Source organism: Solea senegalensis, linkage group LG8 (genome assembly GCF_019176455.1).
Source record: "Solea senegalensis isolate Sse05_10M linkage group LG8, IFAPA_SoseM_1, whole genome shotgun sequence".
NCBI classification, from domain to species: Eukaryota; Metazoa; Chordata; class Actinopteri; order Pleuronectiformes; family Soleidae; genus Solea; species Solea senegalensis.
The window spans coordinates 22341805-22359992 of NC_058028.1; the positions used below are offsets into that span (position 1 = coordinate 22341805).

General features: G+C 39.3%; 1 protein-coding gene across 2 annotated transcripts in view; it reads left to right on the forward strand.

Moving 5' to 3' along the window:
• The window catches only part of sez6b (seizure related 6 homolog b), a 162650-nt gene that overhangs the window by 120157 nt on the left and 24305 nt on the right, over nt 1-18188 (forward strand). For both annotated transcript variants that reach the window (XM_044032503.1, XM_044032502.1), the window contains exons 5-9: nt 6928-7113; nt 9194-9362; nt 10852-11018; nt 12870-13064; nt 14734-14872. In XM_044032503.1, coding sequence (XP_043888438.1) covers nt 6928-7113; nt 9194-9362; nt 10852-11018; nt 12870-13064; nt 14734-14872 — 856 coding nt within the window. The remainder of the gene's footprint in view (nt 1-6927; nt 7114-9193; nt 9363-10851; nt 11019-12869; nt 13065-14733; nt 14873-18188) is intronic.

Below are 18188 nucleotides of genomic sequence, written 5' to 3' on the forward strand. Positions count from 1 at the left end.
GGTAATTAACGAGAAATGCTGTTTATAAATCAAGCAACACACCATAACAACACAATTAAGGAGATTCAGACAGTGGTGCTGACTGTGGGTCAGAAAAATGATGAGCATTATAGTAATAAAGTGTCTTCTAAATATTGTATTTTTAATGTTTGGAGATTTACACAAATAATGTCTTCATGGAAATCTGGACCATGTGTCTTTGGAGATGAGAGATCTCCACGGTCGGCTTTATCTCAGCAGAGAGACAGTTGATGTGTCTTTTACTGCACTGTCAGTCACTCTTTTTCCCAGGTTGTAAAAGTCTATTTATGGATCAGAGAGTGAGCAATGCTTGTTTTGCCATGGGAAATCACTAGAACCCAGCTGGGCTGTTGAGGCCAAACTTCCCAGGAAGGGAGGCCATTTACGTCCATGCTGACATCAGCAGCTCAGTTGGGCAAGAAGAATCAATTCTACAGTCAGTGTAGCAACAACAATAAAAGCACTCACTTTGTCTTTAATGTACAGTATACTAAGAAAAAAACTAAATTAAATATAGACTATACTTTCTCTGTTATAGCTTATATGTTTTCTTATTGAATTTTGGTTTGTATACATATAAAAACCCACAAGGGCAGTGATTTTGATCATCTCTCCAGGTAAACAGGTATTTATTAGAATATATTTAGTTTCACCTTGCATCCCTTAATAGTGGCCACATAGTTGAGTGGAACTCTACATTTCCAGTGCACTGAAATTCTTTCAATTCCTCCTGCACTTATGCACATATGAATACGTGGAGAAAATATAGTGTGAAAGGAAAAGACCACATGGTTATCCTCAGACAGGGCACTTTTACTTTTTTATTTCATAATGTCACTGACTGAATGACAGGAAACACCCTATAAATCTTGAAATTGACTCATTATATCGTCTAGAAGAATGTATAATCTCACATTCTTATGTTTTCAAATTGTTAAATATGATTGCTGCAGTTGTTTCCCTCTGCAAAAATAAATGGGATTTAATTTGTGTAACTCAACAACAAATGACGTATGTACAAAAAACCAATACATGTCATCGAAATGTCTCCACACACTGTACCGCAGCTCTTTTAATGTGCAGCACAACAGCAAGCCGACCTACACTAACCTCCAATGTAATGTTAATGATGTGTGCATGAGTGAGATGAACCACTATGACTGATATTATAATTGGCTCTTTAGATATTTGCGTGCACTCTTTGTGGTTCAGTCACTCAAAGTAAAATGTTTCCTCTGAGTTTCTAGTGCTAACACCATGGAGTCTGATGATGGACTACAATACGATACTTCAAGGATTGGGTCCAATGGAAGAGAATAATATATGCTGAGCTGAGAGTTGTGGTGATTTGCCTTCATCAATACAAAAAATTAAGGAGGATCATCGCAGAAATGTTAGCATGCCATAATGCAGATGTGTAATTATCCTTCAACTAAAACCATCCAAGAGATAACAACATGATACATATCGTGAAAGCAATGTCAGTTTTATTTATGAGCCAAATTTAAAACCAGACCTAACCAAAGTATAATAACATATTATAGAGACAAATAAAATAGCACAAGAATATGGATACAAATAAGAAAAACAAGTTCTAAAGTGTTGATGACTAAAAAATAAAAGTAAAGAACAAAACCTTTAGGACAAACGTTGATCTTCAGTTCAGCTTTGAACAGTTCACAAGTACATTGAACGCACCACTGCCCTTGAACTGTCTGAGGATCCAACATGTGGAGTGGAAAGAAAGAAAAAGGACTTCAGGTATATGGCAACACGTAGCAGGGCTGAATGATTTGGGTAAAATTCATCAGTTCTGTAATGGATTTGAAATGGGATAGATCATTACCAGACCATGGAAATATTAACGAACATATTATAATTTAATGAGGAAACCATAAGGATATGGATAAGGATATTTAACATATATTACATTATATATTGCCTTTGTCTTTCATAATAATTCTTTGGACATGTGACACTTGTGGTGTCACTTACATTATGGTTACAGTTTGGTTTATAATCCATCCTCTAAGAAAATGAACTTGATACACTGGTGATGTTGACGTTGTTTCTGTGAACAGAAATCATGTAACATTATTTCAATGCTGCGTCCTACATCTGAAAATGGCCTATGTCAAGCAAAATTGTCAGACCTGAACGAGGAAGCGTTTGTGTGCACACAAGCTGCGGCACAGGGGTGAGCGGGGGCAAGAAGCATTTGTCCAACTGCTGAAGGAGCAGGTTTTTTAAAGCAGAAGAATTCACTCGAATTCACTGTTTTCAGTCATACACCAAGCTGTTTGCCGCTGTCTTGAAATTAATCATTTCCCGTGTGCAGCATGGGAATGCGGCTGAATGAAACACAGACACTGAGTCCTGCTGAGCTTCATCAGCAGTGTGTGAACTCATTTGACAGTGGTTTGAATGTAACATTTTCTTCATATTCCAAAGTTTGACGACGGTTTGAATCGTTTGTCTCTCACTCCTATTAAACAACTGTGAAGAACACAAACAGCCCGTGTAAATAACCTCCCATGTGAGGATTGTTGCAAGTGTCTGGCAGACAAACAACAACACCAATTAGTTAAAATGTTATTCCAACACTTGAGTTCCATTTGCAGCTTTCTGCACTTATGTTTCATCTTCCTTTTCGTGACGTCACAGTGGGAAGGTCAACTGCCCTCTAGTATGAAAGAAAAAGAAATAAAAGCAGCGGTTATCAATAAACTTTTATTAAAACCAAAACATGATAAATGGCCATAAAATCTAAGTAGACAAGACAAAGTGATGTAGCATATTGCAGATTTTTTTTTTTTCCACTCCGAGACAATTTGTCTGTGCTCCCTGTTAGCACCAGTGTTATGATACTACAATGCAACCATGATGGCTCTTTTATCTCTTTTCTACTCTCCAGCGAGTCTGTGAGCTCCACAGATTTTTGGTTGGACTGGATATTAATAGCTACAGCGGACCGTGGTAATGACTAGCTCAGGGAGTGATGGGACACAGCTCCAGCAGCTGCTGTTGCGATGGCAGCAACAGTCTGGGATGATGCTCCTAATGAGAAATACTATAAAGACCAACACTGCTTTTCTTATCTCTGTTTCTGTGAGATGCTGCACCTCCAGCATCATCCCTCAGCACTAACAGAGTGTTAGAAGTGGGGGAGGTCATAGGTTGTCATTTATTGGCCTTTTTTTAATCTCCCTACATATTTCCTATCCTGAGGCACAGCGCTGTCCCCAGCAGACAGAATCAATAGCAGCGCTACTGCCAAGCAGTCTGAGGGCTAACAATGAAAGCAGGACAATTACATTGAGATGGATCAGAGACTTTAGTAGAAATATATTATGACTTTGTTTGGCTGTTCACCAGGAGGCTGGGGGAAGACAGGTCTAACACAAAGCCAGTTAGTTAACTGGTTGCCTGAGAGCCAGTGTTGACAGTGATGTGCGAGGCCTGTGTGTGTGTGGTCCAGGTATTACTGGACTATTGTTGTGGGGATCTGTTTGTTTGTGGACACAAATCAAGTCCCCATAATGTAAATCACTACATTTTAAAGTGAAGATGTGTTTTATGGTTAGCCTGAGGTTAGAGTTAGGTTATGGTTAGGGTCAAGATTAGGATTAGGCCAGTAGAAATTATGGCTAAATCTCCTGGAAATTAGTCAATAAGTCAATGAAGGCTTGAAGTGTGGTTAGGGTTAGGCATTAACCTGTTAGATTAAGGTTTGTTTAGTCCAAATGTGAGTCCTGTCTGGCCCTCATGAGACAGAACCTGATTTCTGTGGATCTGGCTTGGACTGAGATGTGGATTGTGGTAAGGTAAGGATTAGAGTAAGGCATTTACTGGATGTGGTAAATCAGAAAAGAACAGTGCCAACGATCAAATGGCTCTTATCTAATAACAGTATAATTACAGTAATTAACAAAAGATGTATTTACAAAATGTACAATAATTGGACATCTCCATGAAACACACGTTCCTGCTGCTCGGGTTCTCTCATTCAATACAATAACAAAAGACCTTGTTGGATAACATCTAGAAGCAGCGTGGGATTATAGGAATTGTCGTGTTGTCATCTCTCGCGGTTCCCCGGCACGTTTGTGCTTTACAGGGAGAGGTTCCAAGGCAGAACACACAGCAAATGGCCATGAGTAGTCATGATCCATTAGTGACAAATACACACAATAAAATGAAAAGAAAGATGACACACAGGGTTTGTCTCAAATGTTATAGCAGAGACGGTAAGGCGGTGAAATAAACCGGTCTGTTACCTCTAATAGAAATACAGATTTATGTAGATTGGAAACATTTTTTTGGCCAATATAATTTCTCTCATTGTTTTAGATATTTTTTAATGCAGACATGTTACATTCATATGTTACATATTAAAGCATGGGGGCATTTCAAGAGACTTTGGGGGGCCTAAGGCAAAAGCAATCAAAGGGCCCGAGAGTGAACCAAACCAAAGAAAACTAGCAGCATGGGGCCTCATTAGCAGGTTTCTCCTGCTGTCTCCTGAACACTAAAGATTAGGGGGCTTCTAACCAAATTGCCATCGCCACAGCTTTTCTCCAGGGGCCCCTCCTCAGCTCGAGGCCCCAGGCCATTTTCTACTTTCCCTAAGCTACTACAGCACCCCTTGCAGTCTGCCTCATCAGTACGTGAACCACCACTTTTGCTGCTTTCTTATCAGTCCCCTGCAATGATTCATGGGATCTTCGAGTGTTCATGAATGCAGACGTCGTATCTACTGTACCACTTTTCTTCCTCTGCCCTCCCTTCAACGGAAACAGACATATATTTGCAGATAGAATGTGATTATTGCTGCACAATCACACAGTGTCAATGCATTTTAAAAAGTTATTAGACCCTATCAAACATTTATTTTTAAACTTTTTTGTGTTCATGAATTATTAACTGTCAGGCAGTTTGAGCGGAGCTTACGTAATAGAGTGTGATCTAACATGAAGTTAAGAGCAGCCTGGACATCTAATGAAAAAAGAAATGACAAAGCAAATTAATTAGTGAATAAAACGAGTAAAATAAAACTTGTTTTATTCTGCTACTGAAGCAGCAGTAGCAGAGTGACTTGAGTATGTCCACTGTTTCCACCTTTACTGAATTAACCAGCAGAGCTAATGTTGTCAGTGATTGTTTGGTTATTCTTTGAGACTTTAATACCATTCAGTACTATTGTGTTGTGGGATTCTAATTTCTTTCTCTCCACTATCCCACTGAACAAACCAGATCTAGATCAGTTATCCAATCCAATTTATTTATAAAGCACATTTGAAAAACAACTGCAGTTGACCAGTGTTGTACAGTAGTAGTAACTAAAAGGATGTAGGAACAAAAAAAACTAATAAATATAAACATAAAAGGCATAAAATGCAGGACAGACACACACTGTCTCAAATGCAACAGAGATCACATGAGTCTTGAAAAGAGATTTAAAATTTGACAGTTATATGTAATGGAACCTGCGAAAGCTCCGCCCCCTCTGTAATTTAGACACTAAGATCAGCTGATCTTAGACCACAGAGGCACATATGGCTGCAGCAAGTCAGACCATTTAAACATTTATACACAAATAAAAGGATTGTAAAATCTATCCTGTAATGCACTGGGAGCCAATGGAGGGAGGTCAGAATGGGGGAGACGTGCTCACATCTGTGTGTCCCTGTTCTAGGCGAGCGGCAGCATTCTGGACAAGCTGAAGGCGGGAAACGGAGACCTGGCTAACCCCATCATAAAGAGCATTGGGCTGTAATAAAAGCAGCAAGTTTTTCAAAGTCCCCACAAAGACAGAACAGACCTCATTTAAGCCATTTGCCTCAACTAATAAAAGCTGTTTTTTAGAACAGAGCAGATCCCCCTGTCAAGTTTTAACTCGCAGTCTATTTTTACCCCGAGGTCGGTGACAGTGTTTTTTACAGAAGGAGCCAAAAAGCCAAGGTCAATAAGTTGGGTGTCCGGAGCACCACTCGGACTGAACAATATAGCTTTCTTTTTTTTTGTCATTGAACCTCAGGAATTTTTAACGTCATCCATGCTATTTTACCAGTGAGTGGACAGAGTGAGAGTGATTTCTTGTTAGAGGTACATACATTTGACAGGTATCTGCATAGTGGAAACAAATGCCATTATTTCCTCAAAATAAGGAAACAAGTACAATGAAAAGAGAAGCGGTACGAGAATCGAACCCTGCGGTACCCCACGGTGGAGGGGTTCTGTAGAGGACACAAAGTTGTTAAGGCTAAGACAAAAACTTCTCTCCATCAGGTAGAAACAAAACTGTTTCATTTCAAAGACAGCAGCTGTAAATGTCCAATCAAACAAGTTTCAAAGGCATAACAGAACCAAAAGCTCTGCTTTTATTGCATCTTCACAGTTGGGTGAATCTCTAACATTGTGTCATTGATGTACTCAGAAACCAAGCCATGGAAATCTGTATCAGCATCTGCTTTTACACAATGTCAATCACATTGTATTTGTTTAGCCCATAGTCATAAAGTCACAGTCAATAGTGCAACAACCTCTGTCCATAACCCTCATCAAGGGTGAGAAAAGACAACCACCACGAAAAGAGAGGGGAAGTTGCATTAAAGTTTCAGGTGCTGTTGCCTAACTCGAAGAACATTTTATCATTGAGCCACGTTGAGCAGTACAGACTTTGGCAGGAAGCTCTTTGGTTTAATGCAAGCCACCAGCTTTAACTAACTCCCAACTTTTCTTTATGCTTTAAGAACGTAAAGCCTCACCTCCTGCAGAAATTTCACTCTGCTTCAACCCAGTTCTGTCTCCCTCTGTATCTCTCTGTCCTTCAGCATCTTTGGTGTGTTTCGCTCTTGTCCTCTTTGAATTTGTTTCATTTGTGTCTCTCTCTCTGTGTCTCTGCAGTCTTCGTGCTGAGCTGTGTCTTCCCCAAGCGCCCGATGTACGGTGATGTAACAGTGAGCAGTCTCCATTCTGGAGGAGAGGCTTTCTTCTCCTGCCTGACTGGCTATCAGCTGCAAGGCCCCAGTGTGCTGACCTGCCGCAATGCCAGCACCCCCTACTGGAGTGGCAAGGAACCACACTGCCTTGGTAGGTTCACCACAGCCGGAGGGGAAAACCGTCAAAATAATGGAACTGAAATGTCCCTAAGTTTTACTACACAGTATTGATTATTGTTTTCCACTTTTTGTTATGAATCAAAGTTTTACCTTCTACAGTTGAATTTCCTTGACGATAGTTAGTAATCAACATACTAAAATACACAATAAGTGTAATAATAAGTAATATTTTATTCCAATAATAGAAATGATTACATTTTATGGTAAAACATTTATAGTCATAAAAAAATGTAAAAACATTACTTTTTGTAAATTGAATTTATAATAAATAAACCAAACCACTATTACTTTAGTAGCAGTACTCATAATAATGATTATAATAATAATGTAATGCCTAAATCAGTGTATGTCTGCTTTTTTAACATTTGTATTTCCTCTGTTTTATCACATGCACTAGTATTATTAATATTTGTATTACTATTATGATTATTAGTTGTATGTAGCAACACTTCACCTCGTCCTGAAGTCAAGTATAGATGACTACTTGACCTTAAACATGACAGAAATGAATGACATAAACCAATACCTATAGATTTAAAACAGCTAGTACAAATATTGCTAACACTGCAAATTGTTAAACCTAACACAGTAAAAAAAGTTTGGTTTGTAGGAATGGCTTTATCATCAATTATTGAGAACATTTACATGAATAATATAATTATCAAGATATTGCATAAATGCACTCAGAAACAGACCTTAAAATAATGGTAATAGGCAGAGTGATTGTTATGTAGCACGGCGTATCCTGACTGGCAGTAAACCGCATGGACCTTGGACATTTGTTTTCGCTCTGATTTAATGGGCTTTTACTGTTACTCTCAGTATTGGTTTTCTCATTTACAGTGTTTTCTGTGATTCAGCCCTTTGATGCCAGCTTTTTACACCATTCCCATTAACAGTTTGTTTTTTTTCTTTTCTTTTTTGTAGCTAACGCTTATCTATTGGACCGTCTAGTCATTTTGTATAGAGGCCATAGAGATAGACAGATCTGGACTCCCACAGGAGAGTGTGTGGATGATGGATATTTTTTTTTTCTTTATCTGCTCGGTTGGGGCTGGCTGAGGAATAATAAGTGACAATTTTGCTCCTGACCATTCAGATCAACTCTGATACACAGCACAGGGAATAAAGCCTCTGAGAGCAATTTCTAAGAGGGAGTTTGTGTGGCTGTGCATCTGTATCTCTGCTATCTTGATTGTGTGTGTGTGTGTGTGTGTGTGTGTGTGTGTGTGCTAGAGCATAAAGCAGGTGTATTGCGATGTGATTACTGAAGTCTGGGCAGGATGCCACTGGGTTTACTCTTCTTGCTCTGCTTTAATTAAGCTTTGTGTGCATGAGTAACCTTGACCTGATCAGCTGGGACACACACACACACACACACACACACACACACGTATTCCTATAGCTGCAAATACATTTTCTGTATGTGTTAAAAACCTAATTGTATGCCTCACTTCTCCATCCCATCCAGATATGTTATAATTATGTTTGCCCTTTATCTCTTAAACGCCAAAGTTTAAGTCAAATCACTTGTTTTCATATTATGTAACATATGTGTATGTGATTATAGTACATTAGAGATGTGCAAGAGTGACAGCGCGACATGTGATGTGATGTCAATTCGAGCAAACAAATCACCTGCTCAAGGCAAATTTGTCCATGTCATATGCAACCACTTGGCTACAGGAACTAGGCATGGGACATTATTTTGGGGTCAGAACCCCTGTGGTTCATAGTTTGACTTTAACATGTTTAAGCTGGCTTTGGTTGCAGGAAAACAGTCTTTGTGGAGAACAAAAGAGGTGGAACACTTCTTGTTAAAAGGTCTACTGGACACATCTCTCAAATGCAGCCCCAGTGTCCTGTTTCACATTGTAAACACGGTATAGTGATGAACAGAGCATGAAAGTCTTGGCCCAGATATCTGCTGTGTACATGAGAAGGCCCATATCAGTTGTTGGCCAATGGCTAATGGTTTCAGTTGATATGCTGGTTAATTTGTCTAAGAATTGCAGTTTGAAAGTGAAGAGTATTCCTTCTTTCTCTCTCAGCGGCCTGTGGAGGTTTGATGAAGAACGTCACAGTTGGTCGGATCACCTCTCCTGGTTTTCCCAGCAACTACAGCAACAACCTGACATGCCACTGGCTCCTGGAGGCTCCCGAGGGCCAAAAGCTTCACATTCACTTTGAGAAAGTGGCATTGGCCGAGGATGATGATCGGTAAGCAGCACGTCCAGCTTCTGCATGAGGATGGTCAGACATTTTGTTTACAACTTGAACTAATTAACTGTCCTAGTTAACAGTATAGAAACATAATGAGTGATGAACAAGCAGGAGACGAATAAAAGCTCTGGGAAAATAATCTGCGGTGAAAGGCTTCAGTGGGGAGTTTTAATGGCAACTGGCTGTGAGCTCATAGCGATGACAGAAGTGTCACTTTAACAGCACGGGGCTGTCATAAGAGAGAGAGAGGACTGAAAAGAGGTGCCACAGGGGGGAAATTAGCTGAATAATCCATTTTGCACAGCAGCCAATTGCTGCTCCTGCTACAAATATGCATAGATATAAAGAGACATCGGGACAGCTCTGAGGAAATTGAAAAGATTAGGAAGTGGAGATGATGGCTTGAAGACAGAGATTTGGCATGGGTGTGAAAGGTGGTCTTGTAATGAGCTCGGCTGGCTCCTTTAAGTCTTTGGGTTTTCTATACATACTGCAAGTCATGTGAATTTTGATATAAACATAGCTGGAGAATCATAAAAAAATGATCAGCGTCTTTGATGGAATCTCTGGCTCTATACCGATAAAATGTACTGTACTTATCATATGACCTGTCATCAAGTATGTGTATTTTTTCACACTGGATCAGGTTTTTCTAATCTGTTCTTCAGTCAAATCATTTTTGGGCACATTATTGTTTTAGGTTAGCAGGTTCAGTGTCCATCTTCTTGTGCTCTATACGCAAAGCAAAGCAAAGCAAACCTCATTCACTGGTTTTACTGTATATAACATTCCCCCTTCATCCTCAGCATGGATGAGTGTACCTTGACAGTTTTTGTACTTAAAGGGATTTTTATTGTTGTTTTCTGCTTTGGACAGGAGCCAGGCTTCTGGCTTTTTCTACTGCTGCAAGAATACACATTTGTGTTGTATGCATTGAGGTGCTTTCCATAAATTATTACACAACACTGGTAGCTACTGCTGAGTCTTTAGAATAGTAACCAGACTTTGTATACGTGGAACCAGAAAGGGGCATGAAAGTTGCTGTAGCCTGTTTAAAGCACCAGTTTGTATTTGGTTTCCAAAACACTTTTGTTTTTTGCATAGAAATCACACTTTCAGAAGCTGTATATAACTCAAAATGTCTCTCAGGAGACTTGCTCCTGGTTGTTCTTGTCTGCAGTCTCCTATACATAGCATTAACTGGTCCACCAGTATTCCCAGATGTTGAGAGGGTGTCCCATTTTGTTGGGGTAGATCAAAATGAGTCATGCTTTGAGCATAGTAATCAAAATATTATATAAAAATAAAATAAAAATAGTTCCAGTAAGTATTTTGGAGTGAGAAACTGCAGACTGATGATTTGGGGGATCTGGGAAGAGGACATGTGATAGGTGTGTGGTGTGGCAGTGGCCAACATGAACAGAGCAGACACTGTGATCATGTCAGGAAGAATGCTGCTGATGAGTCGTTGCTCTTTTTCTTCCAGGCTGCTGATCAAGAACGGTAACAGCATCGATGCAGCGGTCCTCTACGATTCATACGCAGTGGAGTATCTGCCCAATGAAGGTTTACTCAGCTCGTCCAGGCATCTGTTCATTGAGCTGACTACAGATGCTACAGGCACATCGACTGGTGTTGCCATCAGGTACCAAGGTAAGGTACAGTATAGACCTATTGTGGACTATAACTTCATTTATTAAAAGATTTTAGCGCCTCTATTTTTTTTTTTCTTCTTAAGGCCATGAACACTTTAGTGTAAGTCACACACACTGGCTTGCAGTAAATTGTCAGTGAAGTGTAGTTTCAAGCTACAATGAAGACTTTCAGCAGGATGTAACGTAAAAGCATACAGCACTGAATGACGGGGTTCAGAAGTTCCTGTGATATTTAATTTACTTAATCAAGGTCACTACAACCATCAAGTGTGCTGCACTGTGGCAGTGAGAGGGGCCTTTCAAACAGTCAAAAGATAAATGAAGGGTATGAAGAGCTACTCCATTCAGTGATAATAATAATAATAATAATAGTACAATTCTGAATCTGTGAAATACAAAATATTAGTCAAGGTATTTCACTCTGTACCACTGTAAATTGGAGAAAAGGTCAGTGGAACATCTTAACCAGTAGGATTTATTATCTTGGTTGAAACAATGTTTGCATTACCAATTCATGAATCGTCAAAACAATATATGTTGAGATATTTCATTCTGAGTAAAATCAAGCTAACAGACAGACTAGCATGTGTTATAATCCTAATTTGGTCCAGGGGAAGTAATCCAGCGTGAGGTTGAGGAGGACGAAACAACCACCACAGCTCATTGTGATAAAAAGGGAGAAAAAAACTGCTGCCATGAAACATAACTCTCTATAAACTTTTATATCCCAAAATGGAATTTGCTGCAGGAGAGCGAGTGAAAAAACATATGAAATTCTTTATCGATATTTAAACGAAATGTTTCACTTTCATTACAGGTAATAACTTTGGCAATAAATGTTATGTTTGCATTTAAATGCTTCCTTAGCCGTTACCTCTTGTTATTGCCTTTTTCCTTTATTACTGTTCGTTTTGTATCAGTTCAAAGGACTTTGTGAATGAAAGAATCATGGACAGTCTTTTGGGAAAATCTGACAGTGTAATTATATGCACAAGAATCCAAATGATGTACAGTAAATTACAGTGAGGGTCCAACAACATTGTCAGGAGGAGAAAACCACACAGATTCAGCTTTGTTCACGCGTTTGTCTCAGCACTCGTCATCAGATTAGTGACTTGTGTCTCTTGTCCGGAGGGGACCACTTGGAAATACAATCAGTGTAATCTAATTAGGCCTCCTCTTCACTGCCACAAATGGGATTATGCCCAAAGGGAGAAGCTCTCATATTACCAACAGACCTCATAATGGCCATTTACAGGATGTAATGCTGTTTAGTTTGTCTCTAACAGATTTGATAGTTCCCATTCATTCCTCTTTTTTATCAATCATTCACACTCTGGTAAACACATAACTTCACTTATGAGCATTTAGCCATGCCTAGCTGCAGCTTGGGTTCTGGATTTATTGTTTCATCTTACTACTGCACTGCTTGGTTGAATATTTGATTCTGATTGGACACATATGATGTTCTATAGTGTGTTTTTTTTTTTTCCTCTGTATAACAAACCACTGCATTATAGTATGTTGTGCTGTACTGTAACAGACAGTTGTTAAAGATACTGTTCTAATCATACAATGAACATCCATCAATCCATCAAAACCATGTGGAGCAGGACCCTAAAATATTGTGAACATTTTTTCTCGTATCATTTTTAATATAACACTGGATTTGTACAAGTACCTCAAATATTTATGGTCCATATTGACTGCACCATGATAAAACATTCAATAAACTATCAGACGCTATCATTTATCAAGTACAATATACATCCTATAGCCTGGAGATATGCTTAACTCACCTGAGTTTAATCTTCCTCTGCTGAAAATATACTAAAACTTCCCTCCACAGCTTTTGCAGCAGGCCACTGCTACGAGCCCTTCGTGAAGTATGGCAACCTGACCAGCAGCGATAACACGTGGGCAGTGGGAGCTGTGGTGGAGTTTGCCTGCGACCCTGGCTATACTCTGGAGCAGGGATCTGTCACCATTGAATGCATGGATCCCAACAATCCCCAGTGGAATGACACAGAGCCTGCCTGCAGAGGTCTGTATTCCCATGTGACTACAACTAAGTACATCCTGTTTTAACTGCTCATCAAACGCTGTAACTGTCCAAATTTGGCTTGAAAGGTCCAGGGTGTAAGAATTAGTGACATCTAATGATGGGGATGCAGATTGTAACAGGATTCCTCACTGCTCACCCCCTTTCCTCATGGAACTATGATGGCCTCTGCATAAAAAAAATGATGTCATTCTTCTTTTTTTCCATATTAACCTTCTGCTCTGGTTGGTTTGCCCGTTTGGGGCTCCTGTAGAAACATGGTAGCACAAAAACCATGGCCTCCATAAAGCACGATACTAATTTAAATCAATTATACACTCATACAAAGGTAGTACAGTACATTCCATCCACAAATAAACTTTCTATATGCACATGTACTTCCTACAGCAGCCCATTTGGTATGGTTTCAACAGCATAACATATAATGGGCTGTCAGAGGTACCTAATGCCACATTCCCATTGTTTGCAGTTGTCCAAGGTTTTTCACTCCTTAAAACTGAGCAGTTTGAAAAGTTTGGCTTGCACCTAATTGTCCAGAGGGGCTGTAAGTGAGAATGCAAATGTCTGCAGAACTCACTCTTGACATTTTCTAAGATCAAGCTCTGAATAATTCACAGCGAGCTCGTGTCAGGCCCCACCCCTCACCTGGATGCTCCAGACGTTCTGCTGTTGTGAACACATCTGACCCAGAGATTCTCATGCTGCATTCGTAATATGTAAAAATAAATCTCTGGGAACTGTTTGAGTCTACTTAAGAGATAATTTCCCTAGCTTATTTCCAAAACTACTTTTAGAAGATGCAAACTGTTTGACACCGTTTGCAGCTTATATTCTTTGATCAGTTGATGACTGGGGGCTGGATTATACTTTAGTGTCTATGGAAGAGGGTCGCTTCCCATATGTGTTCCCAGCTGTGGGTGATGTTCATTCTAAAATGAGAGACAGTGTCAGTCTAGTGTTTTTTCACATGCATACTCAGTCTCATATTTCATTCCACTAGTGGTGATCTCTGATCATTGGTTCACTCGAATTTGCACGCAGAATGTAGGACCTGCACCGCAAATACAATCCGGCCTGTTTAGACTATATTTTAAAATAGTGTGAAAAACTTGAGGCTTTGTTAACCCCATGATTATGTTTACACATACAGTGTATACAGTGGCTATAAGAATGTACAATATAAAGCCTTATATCCTTTTTTTTTAGCATAGGCAATCTGATGAAAAACTGTATAAACACCAACTGTATAAACACACCTGAGCAAAACTTACTCAAAATGTTTGAAATCAGATTGAATTTGTGAAATTTGCAAATATGTCAAAGTTTAAAGTTTATTTGGTTAATTTTTTTGAACAAAAAGAAAAGAAAAACCTATTTTGTGACTTCTAAAAAAGATGAAATTTTACTCAACTACATAAAACATAAAGCCTGACTATGTGACCTATAAACACACACAGGCCAGGATGTCCATATAAGGAGTTGTGCATTGTTCCCACAGCAAATTACCATGGGTGCACTGAAAAAGAATATATACAAGAAAATAAAGAGTAAATAAAAATAAAGAATTGGACCAGAAAGCCCTGTTGCACTTCATGTCCTTTAACGTGAAGTACTCATCATCCATGGTTGTGCATGTGTTTGTTTGTTCCAGCTGTGTGCAGTGGTGAGATCACAGATTCAGCTGGAGTGGTGCTCTCTCCCAACTGGCCTGAAGCCTACGATAAAGGGCAGGACTGCATCTGGGGAATCCATGTGGAGGAGGACAAGAGGATCATGTTGGACATCCAAGTGTAAGTATCCACCGTCCAATGTGTGTATTTTGATCCACCTCCTTTGAAAGCAACATTAGTGCAATCCTTCTTCTTGGCATCTCTTGAACCTAATCAAAACAAAACGCTCTTCATCTTCCTGGGATGATGCACACACACCAGTCTTCTGCTGCTTCAAGCAGAGCCATCGAAGCTGTTTGAAGATTACAAAGCGCTACCTCACCGTGACTGGTAATAAATATAAAAAATAAAAATAAAAAAAAACTCAGTGTGCTGCTAATGAAAGAGTGCTTGTCATGTGAATATGATATGTAAGTGCCATGCAAAGGTTAATTAGGTGCAGCAGAGAAAACTAATTATATCAGGATGGTTGTGTTTGGGAGTCCTTCCCCTGCACATGTAATAGCTGCTGTGAGGAGTCGAGAGTGTGTTTCCTGCGATCACAGTGTCAAGGTGAAGACACCGAACAACACAGCATGCCGTGTCAGAGCCTGATAAGTCAGTCAGCCATCGAAAATCATTTGCCATTTGCAAGCGAATTAAGGAGTGCTCATTTGCATGTGTTGCGTCTTAAGCTTCTCTGTCTCTCTCCCTGTCTCTCTCTCTCTGTCTAAGCACCACCTGTGCTCCTGTTGTATGTTGAGAAGCACTGATTAATGGCCTCCACTGGGTTTTGAAAGGAAGTCTGTCAACATAAGTAATTGCTGCTGTTCATTTTGCAGAGCAGGTGATTGGAGGTGAAGGTAACTGGAAACATTTAGACAAAGCATCAACCACAACATTTGGGACCCCACATCGCAAAGACATGACGTGCTACGCGTGTCTTTTTGGAAAATATCATTTTAACAGGAAGTAACATTATGTCCGTCACAATAGCAGCGTCAAGTGTTTATTGAATCTGTTGAGCAGTTTTAAACAGTCTTCATGTACGGACAACAAAGCATGTCATCTTCAACTGAATGAACAGCAAACTGTTTTCTTTCAGTTAGAAAATCAATTAATAAATATGATGATTTATATATTTTTGTATAGGTCGCAAATATCCGGTGGTGTCTCAGTGGATTGAGAAACCATTATGGGTAGCACAACAGCCATTTTTTTTTTTATATATAGCTCTCGGATATTTATCATTTCTGTCATATATTTGTTTAGTTAAAATGTGTTAACCCTTTAACACCTTAGCCTCAAAATGTCTGACTTATTTTAACCATAGCAGGGCCAGAAAATGTCCTGTGATTAAGTGCTTTTGCCCATTCTTCCAGAATAACTTTTAATATTTGGCAGTTATTTACAATTTACTGCATGTTAAAATAGTGTATTAACATTTTAAAATGAAGAAAAACATTTTTGTTGAGGAGAAAACACTGTCGGTGTACATCAGCACCAGATTTTGGGTGTTCAATTAGAAATTTGAACAGTATAAAGCATATTTAAAATAACATACTGAGTGATTGAGTCTTTGTCTCAATGTCCAAAAACAGGCCAAAAAATTGAAACAATGAACAGGCGTTTTTTCAACTCTCTCCTCTCTGGTAAGCAAGCTGATCAATAACCTTTATAACCATTAACGCCATAACATCGGCTTTGACGTGCAACTTGTCAGCTTTCAGAAACTGTTGGTATTTTCCGATAGCACAAACTGCTGTGACTGCTGATCTGGAGTGTTTGCTTAGTGATGTGTGTCTCTGAGTCCCAGACTTTGAATGGAGAAACTTTCCCAGTTGACACTCCATCCAATCAGGAGCCAGAACTCCACAGAGAGGCAGTCCTCTCTCCTTGTGAGCTCTGATTGTTTTTTGGATTAAACATGTCCTTGGGTTGACGAACAGCACGAACAAACATGAAATTCGCCAAAAGATACTTTAGAAAGCTTTAAAAAGAACCCCTGACATTTTTGTGAACCATCACTTCTTTGCTTAATTTGTGATTAAGTGCAATCATGTGATCAACATTTAAATCTCAACACCACTGGAGTAGAAGCTCTGACAAAAGTAAACCCATTAGTCTGTTTCTTTTATGTCTGCTCATGCTATTTAATAAACTAAATGGTCTTCCGGGACTTGTACTACAGATATTTCACTGTACTTTGTTCGTGACCATTTGTGTGTACAAGGAAAAGCCTTGAAAAGTCTCAACTAAACTTGAAGTGTCAGCACACTGTGGTCCAGTTTCCCAGCGAGTGCTCATGGGAGTGAAGCAAAACAGACATTTCCGTGGAGAGAAACATCTAATCTAGAACAAGGCCTCCTCACCGTCTGAGCATATGCCGGTGTCTGAGCGTTCGCAGGAAGCTTATCAGACGCAGCTGTTCTCCCTGGACTCTGTGTGTTAGACGGTGTATGCAGATATATGAGGCCTTTAACAAGATCCCTGGGAAAAGGCTTCCTCACATTCCATGTGGACACCTGTGCACAGGTGGATATATACACATCTCTTGTTCCATCTGTGTCATGGCAGGAAGAGACATTGTCACTGGGGTGTAGCATAACTTTCATAGGTGGACTTTGAACGAAAGTAAAATTAATGAAATCTCACACGTTAAAGACTTATGCCAATTGATAATTAGTGACTTAAGGGCTTTGAGGGCACTACAGATAACACAAATAAAGGTTTGGTGGTTCCATTTCAAATAACTTTCCTCACCAAACTGTTACTTTCATGTGGATTACCTCTATGGACAATGTCTACATATTTTATAAAACCCTTTGTTTTGTACCACTGAAATAAAACTTGCTAAATGTAAGAACTTCAGTGTGACCAAATCTTAAATAAATTCAACAAGTAGACACCATAGTTATACTGTATTTTCTCACCTTTTTCAGGGTTTTTTGAAATGAGTTAAATCAGCCAGATTCCAAGTGTTATTGTCTGCCTCATTATGATATAAATAATATATAATTTAAGGTTTTATTCTGAAAGCAGGACATTTTCAGTGTTAAAAATGGGCTGTGACATTCTGGTCAATTTCAAATAGACAATACATAATTTATGAAACCATTTCCTGATGGATACATACACGGGTGAATTCTGTGATTCATAATTTCTGTTGTGTTCGATATTAATCATTCGCTCTTGATGTCCTGTACCTCCGAGGAGAACAATCCTTTGTTTTTCGATAAGTGGAGCAACAAAGCGAATGTGAAAGCCTGTGTAAGTGGTAGGGCAGGGAGTTTTCATTCTCAATTAACTCTGATTCTTCAAGGTCATGTATTTCTGTTTCTTTTCTTTTCCATTCCTATCCAATTAATGTGCAGTGTGCAACAAGCTATAAAGCTCTCTATACAAGAATGGCCGTAGACAGTATGTAATTAATGAATGACATATTCTCTAGGTCTGG